General features: G+C 42.0%; 1 protein-coding gene across 1 annotated transcript; it reads right to left on the bottom strand.

Moving 5' to 3' along the window:
• Nucleotides 1-980: 980 nt before the first annotated feature.
• On the bottom strand, nt 981-19,658 carry LOC132833365 (hematopoietic prostaglandin D synthase-like). Its single transcript, XM_060851583.1, has 6 exons — nt 19,532-19,658; nt 15,324-15,464; nt 8,450-8,542; nt 8,209-8,318; nt 4,776-4,874; nt 981-2,911 (listed from the first exon to the last, which is right to left on the bottom strand). The coding sequence occupies exons 2-6, from the start codon at nt 15,454-15,456 to the stop codon at nt 2,747-2,749; spliced, it is 600 nt and encodes a 199-aa protein (XP_060707566.1). The 5' UTR covers nt 15,457-15,464; nt 19,532-19,658; the 3' UTR covers nt 981-2,746.
• Between the last annotated feature and the right edge of the window lie 5,727 nt (nt 19,659-25,385).

The raw sequence follows: 25,385 nt of genomic DNA on the forward strand, positions 1-25,385 counted from the left end.
CTGAACAAAGCCATCTGCCTCTTTGTTTAAATCCCCTTTATTATCCCTAATTGGCTCCATCTTTTTATCTTTTGCTATTTCAATATCAAGAGAATGCTTTTAAATGTTAATATTAGATTCCAGTTTCATACCATCTCATGTCTTACTTCCTTATTGCTTTCTTAGCTTTCTATGTTCAATCATATTCTTTGTATTATGAGTTGACGTTTGTGTTTAGCATCCTTTTTATCCCTTCAGTGACTATTTAGAGGAGTCTTCACAGTTTACTAAATGCCCTATTTTAATTCATCTTTGTGGATAAAATTGACAGTCTAGAAATGAGAAAATACTTTTTCAGGACCAGTGAAAGGATTGAACAATGATTACAAAGTTAGTCATTTCAAAGCTATTCAACAAGGTGTGGCTTTTGCTTGGGTTCTTACATCAAGATTAATAGCATACAAATGGAAGTATTTGTTCAATTGTTATTGCAACTTAATTGCATCTCTAAAGCAAAGCTTTGGCAGAGTGTAGAGTGACTTTGGATGTGTGCATATGGATTTCCAATGCTGCTGACTGCTTCAGTGATGGTGGTGGTGAACAGGCAATTTTGTCGTATGTACCACTAAAACTCTGGCCCATTCATGGCGTTTAAAAAGCCATCAACAGCCTTCTTTCTCTAAAGATAAACTATTTTAGAATCATAGAATCCCTACAGTGTGGAAACAGGCCATTAGTCCACACAAGTCCACACTTACTCTCCAAAGTAAAACCCACCATATTACCCTGTAAACTCTTAGTTTAGACATTAAATGCCTTGGATGAAGAAGCATATTTAATTTAGCAGTGTTCATTTAAAGATGGCTGCATTATCTTATTTTAGTAGAAAATGATGTCATGCATTCAGACTGGTAAATTCTTTGTGAATACTTTAAATATCCCCACTACTCAGGCACGTTACCAAAAAAAAACTTTGTTTTATCAATAAATACACATGAATATTAAAATACAAGAATTCTTTTTATTTGTTTATCAAAAATTCAATTAGGCGCATCACATTTCCCAGTTAGCCATTGTAGCTAATCTGTTACACAGTACTGGTCTAATCAATGCTGACATAACAACTATGAGGTATGAAGAAACAGCAGAACAGATTAAGGGATAAGTTCACTAAAGTTTCTAATGGTAGTTTCAAGGGAAGTATCTGAGGCAGACCCAGTTATTTCTTTCAAGGATTCTTTACTTGAGGCTATGAGGCCAAAGCAACAAATTGGGATTTTTTAAAAATACTTTTTCATTATTCATAATATGACTCTAAATTTGCTTTTGGGGCTTTTGAACTGTATTCTTTTTTTTCCCCCATTAAATAATGTTTTTTAGTTGGTTCTACAACATCATATTTACTGTCCCATGACATTTTCCCAACTCCTTGATAACTCAATTAATTTCAAATAAGCTTCTGGTTCTACTAGATCTTTATTAAACCCATTCTCTTTATCTAGTCCCAAACCTAACTTTTAATCTGCCCCCACCATTTAGTTTCCCCTCCACCACCAGCAATTGATTCCTTTTATTTCATTATATTCTTTCAGTTATTCCAGAGCTCACTCTGATGATCTAATAATGCAACCCTTCCTCCTTTGACTTCCCACACAGCAACACATTGATGACTACCATGAAACCGCTCCTCCCAGCCAGCACAAAACTGGGCAAAGAATATCACCCATCAGCTCTTTATTTTCTTCTCTATATTAACCTCTCATGTTTCTTTAAACTCCCTCTTAGACCTTAAAATACTTCTATTTACAATACTTGTTTCAACCAACTCTTGGCTGCTCTCCTATTCCCAGATATTTTCTGGTCCGTTTTATAGAATCAGTTACTCTGTCTTTGGGTGGGCAGCATGCCATTTCTGGCTCTGACTGGGGGATAAATAATCCTGACAACGTTGGTCCTGTTCTACTCAGAGATTTCTAACCAACCGAAAATTAGCGAACTACAGTTGCTGGAACTTAGTTCTGATGAAGTCACTGGACTCAACTTTTTTTTCTCCACAGATGCTGCCAGTCCTGCCCTGCTGAGGTTTTCCAGTAATTTCTATTTTTACGTCTCACCAACCTGTTGGGGCACAGCTTTGGAGCAGGTAGGACTTGAAACTAGGCTATCTGATCCAAAGGTAGGGGTATTACCATTGCACCACATGAGCTTTCTCAATTTCACACAACACATTACAGTAATGATTAAAGCCAAGTGCTAATTAACACAAGGACAGAAGTAGGCCATTCAACTCCTTTTAAGCCTGTATTGGCATTTGATGAGACCATGACTGATCGTTGACTTCATTTACACAACTTGGCTCCATGTCCCATAGTAACATTATTGAGCAAAGTCTATCCACAAGAATTATGAGGCATGATTTCTACTGCCCCTTGTGCAAAGGAAGTACTTCCCGACAACCCAGATGGCTTAGCTCTAACTTTAAGCATATGCTCCTTCATGTCTTGCTTTCTATCCTATCACAGCCTATAATTATTAAACATCTCTACTCAATCCTCCATTAACCCTCGAGAATACAAGCTTAACCCATGCAGCCTGTTCATGTCAAAAGGTTAACAAATGAGGAACTTAAGAGTTTATAGATTTAAAATCTATAAAACATATTACAGAACCAGGACTGTTATTGGAAGTAATGGTTAAAGAATTAAACCAGTTTAGAAAATAAGGTTTCATTTCATGTTCTAGGCACCTTTAAGTGAAGGTTGCAATTTTACAATGGAGTTTTTGGTCTCCGTTCTATCCAGGCTGCGATTTTAGGAAGGGCTTCCACACGTTCTTTCAAAGCTAACAATTTGGGATAGTTATGTAAGACATCAACATTTAGATTAGTGAGGGTGATGGAACAGACGGCCCAGTGAAAATCAGCCCAGGTAACCTGAAAGCAAAGAAGTATATCAATAATTTTGCAAAACAGCAACTTGAGTTCAGTACAGACAATTACAGTGTAATCTTACTGTGTGCAGCCAGTTTGAACAAAAAAAACCTCCACTAAGCATTGTCTATCCCTTTTGCTCAGTATTCCAATATTTTACTGGTCTTGTTTGCGATTTTAATAACTATTATTTCCTCTTCCCATTGACCAAAGAAATTGTCACTATTAATTTCTCAGATACTAGTCACTGATATGATTGTTCATGGGAAACCAGTTCTTCTAGATTACCAGCATAGTAATCACATGAGGTTTTGAAGTTGATGATTAATCATAGCAATCAATCTGTCAATTTAACTACAACAGATGAAGCAATAGAAATCCCAGTCGTGGGTACCCTTGGGGAACACCGATCTCTCAAGCACGTTACAATTACTACACTTTGTCTGGAACATATGAATAAGCTTGAATCTAGATCTTTGAATATTGTTAAATTATTAAGTGGCAATGTGATATCATAGCATATCCCAACCTTCTGACTTTTACATTTCGACAATTCCAACAATGGCGATTCAATAACTCAAAATGGAACAGAGTTTTATGCCATACTGTCCCAGGGAATCTGAGACCAGTTGTAGTTTATTTCCCAACATACACATTATTGAATGCTTTGTTCTCAATTAACAGGGTGAAATCTGGAACCTTCCCAGTCAATGTAGCTAATTGAATAGACTAAATCACGCACAGAGAAGAAAGCAACAATAAAATGGTTATGTTCACTGAATTTTCCCTTGTTCCCAGTGCAATTATAATGGAGAACAGATTTTCTCAGTGGGGAAGGTGGAACCTCCACTCCCGGCACCTTCCCCTGCAACCGCAGGAAATGCAAAACTTGCGCCCACACCTCCTCCCTTACTTCTCTCCAAGGCCCCAAGGGATCCTTCCATAGCCACCACAAATTCACCTGCACCTCCACACACATCATCTATTGCATCCGCTGCACCCGATGTGGCCTCCTCCATAATGGGGAGACAGACCGCCTACTTGCGGAACGCTTCAGGGAACACCTCTGGGACGCCCGGACCAACCAACCCAACCACCCCGTGGCTCAACACTTTAATTCTCCCTCCCACTCCACCAAGGACATGCAGGTCCTTGGACTCCTCCATCGCCAGAACATCATAACACGACGGTTGGAGGAAGAGCGCCTCATCTTCCACCTGGGAACTCTCCAACCGCAAGGGATTAACTCAGATTTCTCCAGTTTCCTCATTTCCCCTCCCCCCACCTTGTCTCAGTCGATTCCCTCGAACTCAGCACCGCCCTCCTAACCTGCAATCTTCTTCCTGACCTCTCTGCCCCCACCCCACTCCGGCCTATCACCCTCACCTTGACCTCCTTCTACCTATCACATCTCCATCGCCCCTCCTCCCTACCTTTTATCTTAGCCTGCCTGGCGCACACTCCTCATTCCTGATGAAGAGCTCTGGCCCGAAACGTCGAATTTCCTGTTCCTTGAATGCTGCCTGACCTGCTGTGCTTTAACCAGCAACATATTTTCAGCTCTGATCTCCAGCATCTGCAGACCTCACTTTTTACTCAATGGGTGAGACTTCAAGATAGAATTGACCATTCAGTCACTCTGGTTGGTCTCTATTGCAAATCTCCTCGGCATGAATTATATTCAGGGAGGAGAAAGTGAGGACTGCAGATGCTGGAGATCACAGCTTATAAAAATGTGTTGCTGGAAAAGTGCAGCAGGTCAGGCAGCATCAAAGGAACAGGAGAATCGACGTTTCGGGCATAAGCCCTTCAGGAATTATATTCACATCATTTTTACATTTCATAAGCTTCAATAAATTGTACTCACTGAATCACCAACAAACCACATTTGGTCTCCCAAGAGCTTGCTCAACCCATCCAGAAGCAAAGGGATGTTCTTGGCAAAAACATCTTCTGTTATCTTTTGCTGTAAAAGAAAGTCATTATTCCATTCTGATGAATTAACTCAGAGTCTATAATTAGAGACATTTTGGTGCAAGTATTTCCTCTGCCACCATTGTATGTTATTACCCTTTGTAAAGGAGATGGTCTGACTCAGTTAAGTCAGACAGAATGGTAAATTTTAAAATAATCAGCTTCAGCCTGAGATAATGCCAACAGAATAGAATGGAGTAATGATAGATTAGTGGGAGATGCAAAAACTAGAAGTCATGAAAATAAGACAGTCATTAATAAATCTATTAAGGATTCAAGAGAAATGTCTTTACTCAAAGTAGTAAAATAATGAAGGGAAGAGCAGAAATACGTTGGAAAACCATTTAGCTTTGCGCATGAGGGAGAAATTAATAGGTGAACATATTGTGGGATGAGATGAAGTAGGGTGAGAGTTGATGTAGAATATAAACACTGCAACAAAGACTGAGTAGCCTTTGCTGTAAATTCTGCCTATAATCGTGGGATTCTAAATATTTTTGGGGGGGATAATTGCAGAATTGCAACAAGTATGTTGTCATAAAATTTCCAGATCAGTCAGAATCCTTCACCACTGTCCTCCATCTTGCTTACTCATATTGAACAATTTCTCCTTTAACTTGTCTCACTTTTTCCAAATAAGGTACAACTATCACTAATCCTATGGGTCCTAGTCATGCCTGTCTTTTTGCAAGCTATATATGGGCACTTGACAGCTTTCTGCATTCAAAACGGATTTAACTTCAACCCATTTAAGTTCGTCCTTCATTTTTATATCACCCAACCCTCACCCTGTTTCTGTATCTTGTTTTCATAGTCTTACATTAACTCAGAGTCCATCTTTGTTCTGCCATTAACACTTTCAGTCGAAAAATGATGGGGAATTTTTTAATAGAAATCTATAAAATTCTAACAGGACTGGACAGGGTAGATGCAGGAAGGGTGTTCTTGATAATTAGGGAGTCCAGAACCAGGGATCACAGTCTAGCAATATGAGGTATTATTACAGAGATGGGGAGAAATTTCTTCATTCAGAGAGAGCGATGAGCCTGTGGAATTCTATGCTACAGAAAGCAGTTGATTAACACCTACTTTGGATGTAGGTCTTGTCTTTTCCTCAATCATTACCATTCCTTTATCTTCCTTTCGACGACACTTTGGATCTCATATCTCCCTTAATACTTCCCTGCCCTGCCTGTCATTCGACTTGCAATCTCTTTTCCAAGAGATATAAAATTCATGATGTTTCCACCTCTATTAGGTTCTGAAGAAGTCATATTACAATTGAAACATTGACTGTTTCTCCACAGATGCTGCCAAACCTGCTGAGATTCTCTAGCAGTTGGTTCTTAATTAGAGAATAGATTAGAGTGGTACTGGAAAAGCATGTCAGGTCAGGCAGCATTCGAGGAGCACGACCTGCTGTGCTTTTCCAGCGCCACTCTAATCTAGACTCTGGTTTCCAGCACCTGCAGTCCTCACTTTTGCCTATCTTAATTGGAGATGCCTTTTCTCACTACAAATTTCCATGACAATGCCTCCTGCCGGTCTCAGCACCTTACAGCAGTGAAACGCAAACTCTTGAAAAGATGCTCTGTAATTGGAAAAGTGGGAGGCTGTAACACTTAGATATCCAGAAGCTCTGAACAAACTGCATTGAAATATGTCTTCAAACAAGAAATCTTCCGATTTCTTATTTCCACTAGGCCATTCCTTCACATCTTACCCTGCTAAAGGCATTGTTTTGAAAGTATGGTTATGAGCACGGAGGCAAAATAATTATGAAAATGATATTGCCTCATTGTGAAATATTCATTTTAAATAATTGATATGAAATTGGCTGCCTTCTGTTGAGATCCAATAGGTTAAGATTTCAGCACAGATAAACAAAGGTTAACACATTACTTTCTGAGACGGGAGAATGGAAGTCTACTTTTTATATTAAACATTTTATGAACTGTTTCACAAACTCAGTGTCCTCAACGTGCTTTACAGTAAATGACGTATTATTAGAGTTGCTACTGCGATGTAGGAACTATGGCAGCTAATTTGCTCATACATTGCTCCCACAAACAGAAATGTGGTGCATACATGCATATATTCGATTCTAGCCTCGGGCGACTATCTGTGTGGAGGTTGCGCATTCTCCCTGTGTCTGCGTGGGTTTCCTCTGGGTGCTCCGGTTTCCTCCCACAGTCCAAACTATGTGCAAGTCAGGTAGATTGGCAATGCTAAATTGCACATAGTGTTAGGTGTGTTAGTCAGAGGAAAATGGGTTTGGGCGGGTTACTCTTCGGAGGGTCGGTGTGGACTTGTTGGGCCGAATGGCCTGTTTCCACACTGTAAGTCATCTAACCTCATCTAATTTTAGGAGCAGGAATAGGCCACTCCATTCAAAACCTGATAACTTTAACACTCCCTTGCTTGCCAAGAATCCAGCCATCTCTGCTTCAAAAATACTCAAGGAGTAATTACTGCCTTTTCAGGAAGTGTGTTCTAAATACAGAGGAACCTCGATACCCAGCATTCGATTATCCAAATATTGGATTATCTGACAAGGTCACAAGGTCCTGATGCCCAGCTAAACTATGTTATCTGGTATTCAGAATTCGATTAACCAAATAAAATACTGCCCATTAGTGTCCTTTGAATAATCGAGGTTCCTCTATACTCAAGACACTCAGAGAAAATCATTTCTCCTCATCTTAGTCTTAAATGGATGACCTCTTATTTTTAAAACCTAACCTTTTAGTTCTGGATTCTCCTACAAGAAAAAAAATCCTTTTCACATCCATCCTGTCTAGACCCTCCTTACATGTTTCAATCAAGCCACCTCATACTCTTCTAAACTCTTGACAATACCAGCATCCTTTCCAACCTTTTCTCAAAAGACAAAACGCCAATTCCAGATATTTGTCTAGTAAACCCTTCCTGAACGTCCTGAAATGCATTTACATCCTTCCCTAAGTAAGGTGAAATAGAGTAGTGTGCACAGTACTCTAGATGTGGTCTCACCAGTTTCTGGTATAGCAGTAGCATAATCTCTCTTTTGTATATTCGCTTCACCTTATGGTATTATTCTATTAGTTTTTCTAATTATTTACGGTACATGTGTACTGGCCACTTGTGGTTCATGCAGTAGGACACTCAAATCTCTATTTATCTCCGAGCTCTGCAATACCCACTGGCCCAGACAATGAGTATCAACCTGGACCAAGTTCCCAAGTCCCTGGAATGAGACTGGGACCCGCAGCTACCACCTTAAAAGCAAAGTTTTATGTCGACAATCAGCACATCTATATCTTGCAACATCTGAAATTCAATCTTACTTTCACACTGGGGTCCTTTTCGGTCCAGGGGAACATATTCATGAAATCATTTATTGTGTCCACAATGGCATCCACTTGAGCTTGTTCGAGGTTGGTTTTTCCTGCTAGGCCTAAGAAAGAATTTTGAAAATGAATGGAAAATATATAAATGGGTAATAGTTAGGCTGAATAACAGGTCACACTGAGCTCACACTGTGACTGTAGAGACACAGAATATTAAAAACATCCTGGCTAACATTACCTGTCTCTCGGGCCAAATATCTCGCAATAGCAGTGCTCTGGTTGATCTCAGTTTTGTCCACCTTCAGAATCGGAATTTGTTGGAAGAGCAGAGCTAGAATGAGAACCACATGGACTCCAGATTATTGTGAGTTAGATCAAATTCCCCTGTTAGCAAGCATAGTATTAGGGATGATATTAGCTGTGCAGACTTGCCAAGTCACCCATATTAAGTAGGATATAGTAATCTTGATACAAAATGATAATCTCTTAAATTTCCTTCAAAAGTGCTTCATTAACTATAAAGTGCTTTTGGCCCCAGGGTGTGAAAGGTCCAATATAGAGGAAAGACTCATTTTAAAATTCATCAACAGGAATATAAAGACAATGAAAAATAAATGGAGTTTTAATTCATCTGGCATTCTTAGAAAATCACAAAAAGCCTGACAGCTTATGAACTGCTTTGTGAGCAAACTGAAGCAGGCAATTTTCAAACGCCAGTCCCACCAACAGCAGTTGGATGGATAAGCAATTTTAACAGTATTGGTTGCTGAGTTGATTTTGACCAGAACTCCCCAGGGAATTTCCCTGCTCATCTTTCACAGTTTACAGAATCAACACGTACATAGAGGGGAGTACCTTGGTCTTTGTGTGGGCTAGGTCATCTTCTCTGCTTGTCATACGTAATCACCCTGATTACCTGCTTTAAATCTCAAAGTCCTATCCTTGCAGATTGATGACTGATTTGATTGTATCACATGTGGTCTTTTCCACCACCATAAATGTAGATAGAATATCAAACTGTGACTATAATGAGACATGTGTATGTTAGTAACCTTGCTACTGCACTACATTGGTAATCTACTGGATAGATTTTGGGAAGCCAAGATGATTTTGTGTTTTGACCCTGCATTGTGTACTCCCAATGGATGTAATTGATAACTATATAACATGAGAATAGTCTCTTATAGGCTAGACCATGGACAACACTTCCTGTGGATTAAGTCTTTCAAGATGCATAGTTAATTTGTTGCTACTAAATCTTGTGTTGATGTTCACTTTTAAGGTGTGTTGTCCTAACTTTTCAGGTCATAGCCTTGTTCGCATTCCATAAGGAGGTTCCTGCTGTCCATGAATCAGCATTGAAAATGTTGGACTGTAGCTTTAAATCAGTGGAAACCAAAATATGTTCCTTGAGTTTGTGTCAGTGGAAATTGAACATGCTCGCTCTTTTAAAAACTAGATTCTGCAGCTGCTGTGAGATTGGTACTTCTATATCAACTTTCAAGAACAAAGAATTCTAGTCTTTCAGAAGTAGGCTGCAGCAATTTTTTCTAGATTAGATTACCTACAGTATGGAAACAGGGCCCTTCAGCGCAACAAATCCACACCGACCCTCCGAAGAGTAACCTGCCCATACTCATTCTCACACCCTATATTTGCCCCTGACTAATGCACCTAACACCTTGGCCAATTCACCTGGCATACACATCTGTGGATTGTAGAAGGAAACCCAAACAAACATGGAGAGAATGTGCAGACTCCACACAGTCAGTCACCAAGAGCGGGAATTGAACCCGAGTCCCTGGCACTGTGAGGCAGCAGTGCTAACCACTGTGCCTTTAAATTGAGGTAACCTGAGAAATTTCCTGTTTTGAAAAAAAGCAGGTTACAATGAAAGGAAAATATTTTTTTGTTTGTCATTAATGCCTTATGTACAAATCTGTACAGCTATCTGTATTCACTGATACTGAGGCTGCCAATTATCCAAATTCTCAAATGTCCAAAGCAGCTGCTCAGTCAATCTTCTCTTAGTTTTGCAAATATCTACCACCAAGATCGTGGGTCTTCTTATTTGAACAACCACTACTGCTAACAATGATATTGTTTTGACTCCAGTAAGGCATTTTACTTGGTGCAGCAAAGCATGTGTTCCGAACCAATGGACTATTATAATGCCTATTGTACACAAACACTGCATTCACAGACACAAAGCCACAATCTTATTTTAAGTTGCTAAGTTACCCAGTGTAATACTGAGAAGAATGCTGCTAGATGCATGTTATTCATCAAATGACCTGAGTTAAGATGGAGTCTGAGATTCCACCAGGTCTCAAGCAAAGATAAAGTGATATTGTTTTTAGAATGTTTCATTCAGGGATATTCACGCACTGTCTTAAAGGTATATTGGCATAATGACCATGAGAAATAACATAATATTTAGTCACAGGTTTGTTACTTTTTATTAACTATGTTCAGATTATGTTGAATTGACGGTAATGTGAGTAGCTGAAGACATGACTGGCTCCAGCTACATTTGGTGCAGATGCACCTCCTATGGCATTCGGAAAGCATCCCCAGATACTGGCCCAGTGTCATTAAAGGAATGGCAATATATTTCTGAGTCAAGATGGTTAGTAGTTTAGAGGGGAACTTACAGATGGCAGTGGGGTTCAGGTGTAATTGGTTTGTCTCAGCCTCTGAAGGATAGTTAGAGGCCAGACAACGGGACAGCAAGCCAGAAAGCACTATGGGTGAGAGTAGGAGTAGGAATTCAGCCCCTCAGTGAAAGGATGTCCCACCCCCTGGAGTTTAACAGTCTCAACAACACCACAGCCTAGTTGTGGATGCTGCTGGGATGCAGGCAGGGCAATGAAGCAGGGCTGAGGGAACCTCATTGACCCAGATAACGCGGAGACATAGAACAGGAAGGGAGGGTTTGCCATTATATCAGAGTAGGGTGTTAGATGGCCTCTAAATTCTTTGCAGATTAAAGAAGAGTGTCCTAACTGTTCAAGATGAGCCCCAAATGAGCAAACAGCACCTTCCGGCCATTCAAGAAACATTCTCTATCCCACCCACCAGCACATGCCAACGGTATTGTGGCAGAGGTCAAGTGATATTGGGGTAACTAAGCATTTAACCAATTCAGTTGACCCTTAGTTACTTATTTCCATATGATGTGTGGGTTTGGGGACTCATGCAACAGTGACAGAGTCCCTACCTCCAAGCTAGGAGTCCTGCACTGATGTTTCACCTATTTCAGGGGTGTATGGTGGTACAGTGGTTAGCACTGCTGCCTCACAGCACCAGGGTCCCAGGTTCGAATCCAGCCTCAGGCGATTGTCTGTGTGGAATTTGCACATTCTCCCTGTGTCTGCGTGGGTTTCCTCCCTCGGTCCAAAGATGTGCAAGTCATGCTAAATTGCCCATAGTGTTAGGTGCATTAGTCAGAGGGAAATGGGTCTGGGTGGGTTACTCTTTGGAGGGTTGGTGTGGACTGGTTGGGCTGAAGGGCTTATTTCCACACTGTAGGGAATCTGATCTTCTCTGACCAGGGCGATGAGAAAATATCTTTAATGTGTGGGTCGCTGATATCGGCACTTACCCACACTCTGTATTATGGGGGTGAGCTCCAGGGTTGGTGGCACCCCTCCTACTTTACTTACCTCCCCACCTTCACTCCCCACTGAAAGCACACCCTATGGGGTTATGAAATAACTAGCCCCAAGACTAATTTGATTTTCCAAACAGGCTTCTGCAAGTTCAATGTGAGGAAGAGATAAAAAGCAACATCCATTCAGCACATTCTGTTTTTCTCAAGAAGTTAACCGATCCATTTTTCTCATATTTGAAACGATGAAAAGACACATATGAAAGGGTGAGATTTAAACAAACTTAGTGATTTTGTAAATTAAACCCAGCCAACATGGAAACTAGTCTTCCCTAATCTTCCAGTTGTTCCTTCATCGTTGATTGAATTTCACAATCCAAAAATATTTCACCATGTGTATTTTTTATGGATCAGAGCATGAAACAGGGGAATTTATATGGAGGCACAAATACACCACAGACCAACTAGATATATACTGTACTTTGGTTCTGGCTTCCAAAAGGAGGACACAAATAACATCCTAGAAATGTTGGGAAACTCCAGGTCCAGTGAGAAAGAGGAACGGAAAACATTCAATGTGTATTTGGAAATTAAGTTGGGGAAATTGACCTGATTAAAGGCCCATAAATCCCCAGGACCCAATGACCCACTTCCCAGAGTACTGGTGGCCCTAGACAATGGTAGATGCGCTGGTGGTCATCTTTCAAGATTGTCTAGAGTCTGAGGCAGCTCCTACGGATTGGAGGATAGCTCATTTAACCACACTAATTAAGAAAATGAGGTAGGAAGTAAACAGGGAATTACAGACCCAAGTTTACCTGATGTTGGTTTTAGGGGAAATGCTGCAGTCCATTATAAAGCATTTAATAGGACAGCACTTGACGACGATGATAGGATTGGACAGAGTCAGCATGGATTTATGAAAGGGACATTGTACTTGACAAATCTACTGGAATTTTTTGAGGATGTAACTAGTAAAGTTGCTGAGGGGAAGCCAGTGGATATATTTTAGTTGGACTTTCAAAAGGTTTTCAATGAGGTCCCACAGAAGATATTGATATGTTATATTAATGCACATGAGATTGGGCTTGTGCACTGACATGGATGGAGAACTGGTTGGCAGGCAGGAAACAATGAATAGGAGTAAAAGGATAATTTTCCAAGTGGGAGCCTGTGACTAGTGGGGTACCACAGGATTCAGTGCTTGCACCCCAGCTTTTCCTTATATGCATTAATGATTCAGATAGAGTCAACTAAATGTAATGAATCCATATTTGCAGATGACACAATGTTAGGTGGGAGGTGAATAGTGGGGAGAATACAGAGACTCTTCATTGTGATTTAGACAGGTTGAATGAGTGGCAAATGCATGGTAGATGAAGTCTAATGAGGATAAATGTGAGATAATCCACTTCAGTAGCAAAAACAGAAAGATGGGCCTTTCTCTGAATGGCAATACATTGGGAAAAGAGGGAGGTGCAGGGAGATCTAGATTCCCTTGTATACCAATTGCTGAAAGTAAGCGTGCAGCTGTAGGAGGCGGTGAAGAAAACAAATGGCATGTTGGCCTTCGTAGCAAGAGGATTCGAATACAGGAACTGGGATGTCTTGCTGCCATTGTCCAGGACTTTGTTGAGAGCTGGAGTATTTTATGCAGTTTTGGTCTCCTTATCTGAGGAAGTATGTTCTGGCAATGCAGGGAGTGCAACAAAGGTTTACCAGACTGATTCCTAGGATGGCAGGACTGATGTATGAGGAAAGTTTGGATTGGTTCAGACTATATTCAGGTAGGCAGAAGTGAGGACTGCAGATGCTGGAAACCAGAGTTTAGATGTACCACCACTCTGATCTAAACTCTAGGACTATACTCACTGGAGTTTAGAAGAAGGCTCATCGAAACCTGGAAAATTCTAACAGGAATAAACAGGGTAAACACAAGAAGGATGTTCCTGATAACTGAGGAATCCAGAACCATGGGTTGCAGTTTAAGGAAATGGGATAGGCCATTTAAGACTAAGATGGTTGGAAATTTCTTCATCCAGACAGAGTGAGTCTGTGGAATTGTCTGTCAGAAAATGTTTTAAGTCAAACCTTTGAATGTTTCAGCAAGAAGTTAGATACTGTTCTTACAGCTAAAGGAATCAAAGGGTATTGGGAGAAAGTGGGAACAGGGGACTCAGTTGGATGATCAGCCATGATCATGTTGAATGGTGGAGCTGGCTCAAAAGGCTGAATGGCCTCCTCCTGCTCCTAAATTCTAAGTTTAAATGTTTTAAAATAGACCATTTCGTCCAACTGACCCATACCATCATTTATTGTTCACACCAGCCTCTGTGATCCTCTCAATCTATCCTCCTTTTTCTTTTCCTCCCCAATTACTTACTCCCCTAAAACACCTTGTTTGAAACCTTCTGTGGATTTGATGATGATCTTTTAATTCAGAAGTCAAATCTCTAATCTAATTTGATAGACTACTCAGAACATCCAGTCCACAAAGAGACATTCAGCCCATCTAGCCTCTGCTGGTATTTATCCTTCATATATTCCATTGCATTTACCATGCCTTTCCAATCTATTTTCTTTAATCACAGAATGTGGGCATCGCTGGCATGTGGGCATTCCTGAAGAAGGGCTCATGCCCAAAACGTCGATTCTCTTGCTCCTTGGATGCTGCCTGACCTGCTGCGCTTTTCCAGCAACACACTTTCATCACTGGCTTGGCCAACATTTATTGCCCATGGGTCACATGGATTAGTAGTCTAGTAATAATTCCACTAGGCCATCACTGCACCGGATCTAGTTTTCATTTGAAAGCATATAAGATATTAATCTTATCAATTTTCCACTGAAGTGCATTGATTTGACTTGATTATTGTCACATGTACCCAAGTGCAGAGAACAGTTTTGTTTTGTGTGCAATTCAGCAGAATGGGATTATTCTAACCAATTACAGTGTAATTTCTCCTTATTTCCCACTTGTCTATTAGTAACTACCTTACATGTAGAGCCCCTAAATGTTTTGGTTCTTCCACATGTGGAAACACACTCCATGTCTATTCTATCCAATGCATTCATAGTTTTACCTGTGTCAATTCCATGTCTTCTCAAATGAGAAGTATTGGAATGTACCTTTAGTGATGGAAATTCTTGCTGAAACCCATAGGTAAACCAACAGAGCACAAGAGCGCATATCGTGTGAGGAAAGATGTTAATGTTTGGCCATTTCAGTTTCCCAGCATTAATTTCCGTTTAATTGTTTAGCTGGCGCAGAGTTCAAAACTTGTTTGCTGTTTGGCCTTGCCAACTGATTAATTCAAAGCACATTCCTACCATCAAACAACAAGTCACTCCATACAGGGCAGATCAAAATTACACAGCATGATCCAAATTTAATTTCCATTTATGGGATGAGACAAGACAGTGAGAGAAACCAAAAAAGGAAACTAAAAATGATTTATTGTTCCAAAGTTTGCAAATGATCTTTGCAAACAGTGCTACTTACACTGTTTTACATTGGGCCAATCCATTATGTCTATGGTGTTGTCTTCGTAGTTTATTCCACTGTATGCAAAAATATAACGAGCAGTCTCAGCTCTCCCTCGTATTTTAAAGTAGGTCAACTTGTAGTTTGGCATGTTTCAACCTGTCAGGATCAAGCACAAACAAGTTTCTCTGTAAACATGTTGTAATCTTGCGCATGAACACTGGATTAAAAAGCATTGTAGAAACAGATAGAGGTGCATTCTCAGGATCCTATGATTGGCTGAGTCAAATTTTTGTCAAGACGTTTGATTACAGCCTAGAAGCAGAAAAATATAACTTTTTTGCTGGCAGAGAGGATTGCTGTATTTTAATTAATTGCAAGCCAAAGATCAAATTCTTACTTTCCAATACCTCTATGCTCTCTCCTACTCTCAGCGACCTCCTCAGCAATCTTCTGAAATTTGGCTTCTTCAGCATTCCCAGTTTGCATCACTTCCAACTTCATGCTTTCAGTTTGACTACATTCTGTGGTTCTGCCCCTAAACCTCTCATTCTGCTTCTTTGTCATAGAATCAGAGAGATGGGCAGTGCGAAAACAGACCCTTCGGTCCAATCCGTCCAGGCCGACCAGATATCCCAACCCAATCTAGTCCCACCTGCCAGCACCTGGCAACAGTACCAGCCTCCACTACTTCCTCTGGCAGCTCATTCCATACACATACCACCCTCTGCGTGAAAAGGTTGCCCCTTAGGTCTCTAAATCATATTTTTTCCCCTCTCACCCTAAACCTATGCCTTCTAGTTCTGGACTCCCCACACCAGGGAAAAGACTGTGTCTATTTATCCTATTCATGCCCCTCATAATTTTATAAACCACTATAAGGTCACCCCTCTGCCTCCGACGCTCCAGGGAAATCAGCCCTAGCCTATTCAACCTCTCCCTATAGCTTAAATCTTCCAACCCTGGCAACATCCTTGGAAATTCTTTTGAGACTGTTCTCAAAATCTCAGATTTTCTGGTCACACATCCTAGTATGGCCTCACGTAGCTCAATGCCAAATATCTGACTGATATTGGTGTCTATAAAGCACTTAGAAGAGTTTTATTACATTAAATGTGATACAGTACATAAATACACTGTTGGTTAATTGTGACAGATGATTGGGTCACTGATGCAGGCAGGGACATGATAGGAATCTTGCCAGACTGCAATATTAGGCCGGTTCATTGTTATCCATTGTTCTCTTTCTGGATCAGTACTTTTCAATCTTCAGAGACACAGCATGTGCAAAAATGAGTGCTTCCTCCATGCTCTACTATCCAAGAATTTTCTGGAAAATATATTTCCTTTAACGTTTTGACTGAGGTACACGTTTGAATTGTATGAAACTAATGCTGTCCTAATAAAAGTTTGCTGAGGATAATCACAATTTCCCTGACCGCAGGAGTTAAAAGGATTAAATTATGAGCACAGTTTGCCCCTTTGATCCCTGGAGTACTCTTGTTACTGTATTAGACGTGAACAATTTCAAATATGCTGGGAAAATATTCATTCACCCTGATTTTTGGACATGGGGCCATTGCTGCACCCATTCAGATCGAGTTGGCTGGGATATGGTGTTTGTCATCCAGTCGGACTTGAATAATTTTCCACAGTTTCATTGCTGACTTTTTCTTTGCAGTGCAACTCGCAAGTTCCTTACCAAGCATCTAGTACAGACAATCTGCTTCATTTTTATTATGTAAAAACAGGAAGTTAGATGAAAATTGCTGTGACGAAACTTCTTCCAAATTGAATGCTGGAGCATAATTTGCAATCCAAACAGACAAAGGCTACAGAAGCACTGTCCCTGGTGCTTCTATGCCTGTTTCATCCATGCATGGGCAGTTGCATCTATCTCCTGTCATCCCTGTGAGCATACACCCCTATTCTATGGTCAAGGTGTCTCCAAAATCCATCCACCCTGCAATATTTAAGCAGCATCTGGATGAGCACTTAAAATGCCAGGGCATAGTAAGCTATAGGAGAAAGTGAGGACTGCAAATACTGGAGAGTCAGAGTTTAAAAGTGTGGTGCTGGAAAAGCACAGCAGGTCAGGCAGCACCTGAGGAGCAGCTGGGTCGATGTTTCGGGCATAAGCCCTTCATCATTCCTGATCTGTAAAAAGGTTGCCCATCAGGTTCCCTTTTATTCCTTCCCTTCTAACCTTTAACTGATGTCCTCTAGTTCTCCATTCCCAACCCTGGGAAAAAGATGAAGTGCATTCACCCTATGCACGCCTCTCAAGATCTTATACACTTAGAGTCACAGAGATGTACTTCTAGAAGATTCCTTCTCAGTCTCCTACCCTATAAAGAAAATAGTCCTAGCTTGTCCAGCCTCTCCCTATAACTTAGTCCCTTGATTCCTGGCAATATCCCTGTAAAGTTCTTCTGCATGCTTTCCAGTTTAGTAACATCCTTCCTATAGCAAGGTGACCAAAGCTGAATACAATACTCCAAGTACGCCCCCACAAATGTCCTGTCCAACTGCAACATAACTTCCCAACCGCTATACTCAATGTCCTGACTGATTAAGGCAGTGTGCCAAAAGCTTTCTTCACTGCCCTGTCTACCTGCGACTATACTTTCAGAGAACTGTGCACCTGAACTCAAAGATTCCTCTGTTCTATTACACTCCTTAAGACACTACCATTCATCAAGAAATTCCTACCTTGATTTGACTTTCCAAAATGCAAGACCTCACATTTATCTATATTAAACTCTATTTGCCATTTCTTGGCCCACTTCCCCAGCTGGTCAAGGTCCTGCTGCAATTTCTGATAACCTTCCTCACTGTCCATGTTACTGCCTATCTTAGTATCATCTGCAAACTTACAAATCGTACCTTGTACATTCCCATCCAAATTATTAGCATTGACCCCATGACACTCCACTAGTTACAGGCCTCCAGTCTGACAAGCATCCTTCCACTATTACCCTCTGCTTCCTACCATCAAGCCAATTGTGTATCCAATTTGCCAGTTCCCCTCAGATTCCATGTGATCTAACCTTCTAGAGGAGCCTACCATGTGGAACCTTATCAGGTTAATTCTTGTTTGGAAAGGGGATCAAGGGTTATGGGGAGAAGGCAGGAGAATTGGGGTTGAGAAACATATCAGCCATGATCAATGGGCTGAATGACCTAATTCAGTTCTTTCATCTTATGGTCTTATATTGGATGACTAGCATGCATACGATAGGTCAAAGGACCCTTTTGTAACATGTTGTTTTTTAAAAAATGTATTAATATTATCTCAAAACTGTCTCCTCTGATATGAGAACGCAGGACAAAGGGATACAAACTGTATTAACTGGAAATTCGAGCTAAGCCATTCAGGGACCATTTCACCGAAAATGACGGTTAACCCGATCTCTGTCCACCCCCTGAAAGGTTGGGGGGGAGGGGAGGGGGCTCGATTAAAATTTTCTAAATGGACACTTTGTGTAAAGAATTATGGAATAAAGATGGGGTTTGTATATAGACCAGCTATGATTCTCCCCTCACACAGTCTGGGCAGTGGGGAGATGCTGAAGTGCCTCCTTTTGCTCTTAGCATCCAGAGTCAAAGTGGTTCCAGTCAAAAGCAGCAAAAGCCACAGAGATTAATGTTCCACCCCCACCCCGATTGGTATAGAGTCAGAGATAACAGCACGGAAACAGATCAGCCAAGAGTTAATGGAGTTAAAAATCACACACCAGGTAATAGGTTCAACAGATTTATTAGGAAGTACTAGCTTTCCTGCGCTGTTCTTTCTTCAGGTAACTAGTTCTTCACCTGATTTGGACTGTAACCAGGTGATGTGTGATTTTTAACTTTGCCCACCCCAGTCCAACACCGGCACCTCCAAATCAAGAGTTTTCAGCTCCACAGAACGGAAGCAGCGAAGTTGTTGCATGGTATTGTTGAATACTGATTCCTCCAGCAAAGGATATATCCTCTTGCGGGGGTTGGGTCGGGGGGAGTGATGATTACGTTCAGAGAACTGTGTTTTCTGGACATTAACAGTGAAAACAAGAATCGTGACTGCTGTGTCACCTTGAGAACACGGACCAGAGTTGCTCTGCTGTTGGAACATCTGGTTTTCGTTCAGAAAACTCAACCCCGTTAGTAATTTTGCCCCCTCCCCACAACCTCACATGAGCACAATTCGCCAACGGGATAACGCTGTAAAGTGGCTGACCTACCTGGATTTTCAATGCACCTGAAATGTCTCCTTTAACCGAACTGGTCCTGCAGTAGGAGTCAGGATGAGATTTTCCTGGCGGGGAATGATGCGGAATACAGATGAGCTCCCACCACCCTTTAAATCCTCTTTGCACCATCCGCCCAGGGCGGTTGTTCCCAAAGTTGGAGGGGCGGAGCGTGGAGCAAATTCGTGGAAACGGAACACACCAGCAGAGCAATTTCAACGGAGCTTTAAAGTGACGCAATGGTAATACCTCCACCTCTGGACCGGGAGTGCTGGGTCCAAGCTCTTAGCAGCAAGTGTGTCATCATCGCTGAACAAGTTGATTCGGAAACACAGGTGACTAAAACTTTAAAATGATGATGTTTCAACTATTGAGAATGAGGAAAGATCTTCTATTTAAAACTCAGCTTGTGATGCATCTGAAACCATTCGAGTTGCAGAAGGTCGTTCGGCCCATCGTGTTTGGCCTGGTACTTTGAATGGCCACTCAACTTAGAGTCATTGAGATGTACAGCCCAGCAAAAGACCCTACTGTCAATTCGTCTATACCTAACCTATTCTAGTCCATTTGCCAGCACTTGGCCCATATCCCTCTAACCCCTTCCTATTCACATACCCTCCAGATGCCAAAGTGGGTAGCACGGTGGCACAGTGGTTAGCACTGCTGCCTCACAGCGCCAGGGACCTGGGTTCAATTCCCGCCTCAGGCGACTGACTGTGTGGAGTTTGCACGTCCTCCCCGTGTCTGCGTGGGTTTCCTCCGGGTGCTCCGGTTTCCTCCCACAGTCCAAAGATGTGCGGGTCAGGTGAATTGGCCATGCTAAAATTGCCCGTAGTGTTAGGTAAGGGGTATATGTAGGGGTATGGGTAGATTGCGCTTCGGCGGGTCGGTGTGGACTTGTTGGGCCGAAGGGCCTGTTTCCACACTGTAAGTAATCTAATGCCTTTTAAATGTTGTAATTGTACCAGCCTCCACCACTTCCTCTGGCAGCTCATTCCATACACGTACCACCCTCTGTGTGAAAAGGTTGCCCCTTAGGTCCCTTTTATATTTTTTCCCTCTCACCCTAAACCTATGCCCTCTAGTTCTGGACTCCCCGACCCCAGGGAAAAGTCCTTGTCTATTTACCATATCCATGCCCCTTTTGATTTTGTAAACCTCTATAAGGTCACCCCTCAGCCTCCGATGCTCCAGGGAAAACAGCCCCAGCCTATTCAGCCTCTCCTTGTAGCTCAATTCCTCCAACCCTAGTAACATGCTTGTAAATCTTTTCTGAACCCTTAATTGTATACTCTCTGCATGAATAAAAGTCCCTGGTATTTAAAATGGATTCCTAATCTACAACATTCCCAGGTGGCAAAATCTCCAAATACGACTGGACACCATATCCATTTATTCTGGATTTATTTGATTGAGTACAGTTTCATATATTTATCAGTGCACAGGCTAAGGTGACAAATGTTCATTTAGTATCTTAAAAAGTGGCATTTGGAGTTACACAAGTAAGCATTCAAACTGTGAGATTTGAAGGCATTGCCTAATTAATTCCTTGGCACAGCCTGGTCCTAAAACAGGGATTTTCTCCCAATTGCCATGGGAATCAGTCCCAGCAGCACAATTATTTTCATTCTACATTTGTGACTTAACAAAGAGACCAACTTTAGTGCAGCCAAATATCTGACAATAAGGAGGTTGGTAAGGAAGCAAGTTGGGGAACGGCACTGAAAGTAGAATTTAAATAAAGCAAAGAATCGCGAATGTTGACAATCTGAAACAAAGGCTGAAATTACAGGTGAAAGTCCAGCTTGCCCGGCAGCATCTGTGAAGAGAACCAGAATTAATGTTTCGTGTGCAGTGACCCTTCATCAGAACTGATAGCAGCAAGGAAAAGATGGTATTAATGCTGAAGATGGGGTTGGGGAGGTGGTGTGGGGAGGGGATTGAGGGGGCTGGGCAGGGAGAGAGATAAGCGGGTAATTGGAGATGAAGCTCAGGGAAGGAGAGAGAGATATGGAAGGGGTTGGCAGACAAGTTTCTCAACCCCATTCTCCCGCTTCCTCCCTTAACCCTTGATCCCCTTGATATTCAAGAACCGGCTGTGTCTGGAGATTACTTAGAATCATAGAATCCCTAAAGTGTGGAAGCTGGCCGTTTGGCCTGTTGAGTCCACATCGACCCTCTGAAGAGCATCCCACCCAGAATTAACATAGGTTAAACACGAGGGATATACTGTGGTTGGACACTCTCATGGTGTACAAGGAATAGCAACTACAATCAAGGCAGATATCACAGATTTCTCAGTAACCTCCCCCCAAATGTTAATGTCATGGTGGGTTATGCAAACTCACTAAACTTCTCTCAAGATTACAGGTTTTTATAAAGCAGAAGTTGCCATTTAAGAGAGATTATGTCATCCGTTCTCTCAATGTCTGGCTCTGTTTTATTTATTCATTCACAGGATATGGCCAGGCCAGCATTTATTACCCATCCCTATTGCCCTTAGGCAAGTTTAGAGTCAACTATAGATCTGGAGGCACACATAAGTCAGACTGGGTAAGGAAGGCAGTTTCCTTCCCTACAGGACTTCGATGTTGTGGCCATTACAGAGACGTGGGTAGAACAGGGACAAGAATGGCTGTTGCACGTTCCAGGGTTCAAATGTTTTAGTAGGATCAGACATGGGGGTAAAAAAGGGGGAGGCGTGGCATTACTTGTCAAAGACAGTATCACAGCAGTGGAATGGACGATGGAAGAGGACTTGCCATCTGAGGTAGTTTGGGCTGAGGTTAGAAATAGGAAAGGTGAGGTCACCCTGTTAGGTGTTTTCTACAGGCCTCCTAATAGTCCTAGAGAAGTAGAGGATAATATTGCGAGGATGATTCAGGAAAAGAGTGAAGGTAGCAGGGTGGTTGTTATGGGGGACTTTAACTTCCCAGATATTGACTGGGAGAGCTATAGCTCGAGTTCATTAGATGGGTCGGTGTTTGTACAATGTGTGCAGGAGGGTTTCCTGACACAATATGTCGACAGGCCAACAAGAGGGGAGGCTATATTGATTTGGTTCTAGGTAATGAACCAGGCCAGGTGTTGGACTTGGAGGTAGGTGAGCACTTCGGGGACAGTGACCACAACTCGGTGACTTTTACTTTAGTGATGGAGAGGGATAATCGTGTGCCGCAGGGCAAGAGCTATAGCTGGGGGCAGGGAAATTATGATGCAGTGAGGCATGACTTAGGATGTGTGGATTGGAAAAACAGGCTTCAAGAGAAGAACACTAATGAGATGTGGGGAGTGTTCAAGGAGCAGCTACTGCGTGTCCTCGATAGGTATGTACCAGTCAGGCATGGTGTAAAGGGCCTTGTGAGGCAGCCGTGGTTTAGTAAGGAATTGGAGTCCCTTGTGAAAGGGAAGAAGGCGGCATATGTAAAGATGAGGCGTGAAGGTTCAGTAGGGGCGATTGAGAGTTATAAGGTAGCCAGGAAGGAGCTAAAGAGGGAGCTAAGAAAAGCGAGAAGGGGACATGAAAAGTCTTTAGCTGGTAGGATTAGGGAAAACCCAAAGGCTTTCTATAGGTATGTCAAGAATAAAAGGATGACTAGGGTAGGTATCGGTCCAGTCAAGGATAGTAGTGGAAAGTTGTGTGTGGAGGCGGAGGAGATTGGAGAGACATTAAATCAGTACTTTTCATCAGTATTCACTCAGGAACAGGACACTGTTACTGATGTGAATATGGAATCACAAATAATTAGAATGGATGCCCTGGAAATATGCAGGGAAGAGGTTTTGGGAATATTGGAAAGGATGAATATAGATAAGTCTCCTGGGCCTGATGGCATTTACCCCAGGATCCTATGGGAAGCTAGGGAGGAGATAGCAGAGCCATTGGCCTGGATTTTTATGTCATCGTTGTCAACAGGAATAGTACCAGAGGACTGGAGGATAGCGAATGTGGTCCCATTGTTCAAGAAAGGGAGTAGGGATAGCCCTAGCAACTATAGGCCAGTGAGTCTGACTTCAGTGGTGGGCAAAGTCTTAGAGAGAATGGTAAGGGATAAGATTTATGAACATCTGGGTAGGAATAACGTGATCAGGGATAGCCAGCATGGTTTTGTGAAGGGCAGGTCGTGCCTCACAAACCTTATTGAGTTCTTTGAGAAGGTGACCAAGGAAGTGGATGAGGGTAAAGCAGTAGATGTTGTGTATATGGATTTTAGTAAGGCGTTCGATAAGGTTCCCCATGGTAGGCTAATGCTAAAACTTCGGAGGTATGGCATTGAGGATACATTAGAGGTTTGGATTAGGAATTGGCTGGCTGGAAGGAGACAGAGGGTAGTAGTTGATGGATTATGTTCATCTTGGAGCGCAGTTACTAGCGGTGTACCACAAGGATCTGTTTTGGGACCATTGCTTTTTGTTATCTTTATAAATGATCTAGAGGAAGGACTTGAAAGCTGGGTAAGCAAGTTTGCGGATGACACAAAAGTCGGTGGAGTTGTGGATAGTGAGGAAGGAAGTGGTAGGTTACAGCGGGATATAGATAAGTTGCAGAGCTGGGCGGAAATGTGGCAAATGGAATTCAATGTAGCTAAGTGCGAAGTCGTTCACTTTGGTAGGAATAACAAGATGATGGATTACTGGGCTAATGGAAGGCTACTTGGTAGTGTGGATGAGCAGAGGGATCTTGGTGTCCATGTACACAGATCTCTGAAAGTTGCCACCCAGGTAAATAGTGCTGTGAGGAAGGCATATGGTGTACTGGGCTTTATTGGCAGAGGAATTGAGTTCCGGAGTCCTGAGGTCATGTTGCAGTTGTATAAGACTCTGGTGCGGCCTCATCTGGAGTATTGTGTGCAGTTTTGGTCGCCATACTATAGGAAGGATGTGGAAGCTTCAGAACGAGTGCAGAGGAGGTTTACCAGGATGTTGCCTGGAATGGTAGGAAAATCTTATGAGGAAAGGCTGAGGCACTTGGGGCTGTTCTCATTGGAGAAGAGAAGGTTTAGGGGAGATCTGATAGAAGTGTATAAGATGATTAGGGGTTTAGATAGGGTAGATACTAAGAACCTTTTACCGCTAATGGAGTCAGGTGTTACTAGGGGACATAGCTTTAAATTAAGGGGTGGTAGGTATAGGACAGATGTTAGGGGTAGATTCTTCACACAGCGGGTTGTGAGTTCATGGAATGCCCTGCCCGTATCAGTGGTGAACTCTCCTTCTTTATGGTCATTTAAGCGGGCATTGGATAGGCATTTGGAAGTATTGGGCTAGTATAGGTTAGGTAGGATTCGGTCGGCGCAACATCGAGGGCCGAAGGGCCTGTACTGCGCTGTATCCTTCTATGTTCTATGTTCTAGGACATTATTGAATCAAATGGGTGTTTCCAACAACTTACAATTGTCATCATTAGACTCATAGTTCCAGACTTGTAAAAAAAAAGTTTATAGTTCTAGCAGGGTGGTGGTGGAGGGTTGCTTTTCTTAAACAGGTCACCTGTACTCCAGAAGAGATTCCAGTGATCCAAAAATGTGAATCCTTCTGCCCTGCTCCAGCTCCTCAATCACACATTCATCTGCATCAGCCTCCTATTTCTACTCTCACTAGCACTTGGCAGTAGGAGTTCTTTTGTTCTTATACCACGCTAATAGAATAATTGTCAAACTTGAAAAAAAAATGTAAGAGAAGTTGTTAGTACAGTTATTATGTGAGGTTCCCGTTGTGATCATCAGGCAAAACCTTGAACCTTGAAGTCATTTTAAGTTAAAGAGTAAAAATGCAGCTGATTAGAAAGTTTGATTGCTCTTGCATGGAGCCAGCTAGCTTTAATGTGTAAATGGTTTGACCTTCCTAA

Source organism: Hemiscyllium ocellatum, chromosome 36, assembly GCF_020745735.1.
Source record: "Hemiscyllium ocellatum isolate sHemOce1 chromosome 36, sHemOce1.pat.X.cur, whole genome shotgun sequence".
NCBI classification, from domain to species: domain Eukaryota; kingdom Metazoa; phylum Chordata; class Chondrichthyes; order Orectolobiformes; family Hemiscylliidae; genus Hemiscyllium; species Hemiscyllium ocellatum.

Excerpts from the sequence above, each read along its gene's own strand:
- LOC132833365 (XM_060851583.1), bottom strand. The coding sequence starts at position 15,456 with ATGCCAAACTACAAGTTGACCTACTTTAAAATACGAGGGAGAGCTGAG. Across the intron at positions 8,543-15,323 it reads TTGGCCCAATGTAAAACAGT|CTCTGCTCTTCCAACAAATT; the intron begins GTAAGTAGCACT and ends TTCTCATTCTAG. Across the intron at positions 4,875-8,208 it reads AAAAGGACCCCAGTGTGAAA|CAAAAGATAACAGAAGATGT; the intron begins GTAAGATTGAAT and ends TTTCTTTTACAG.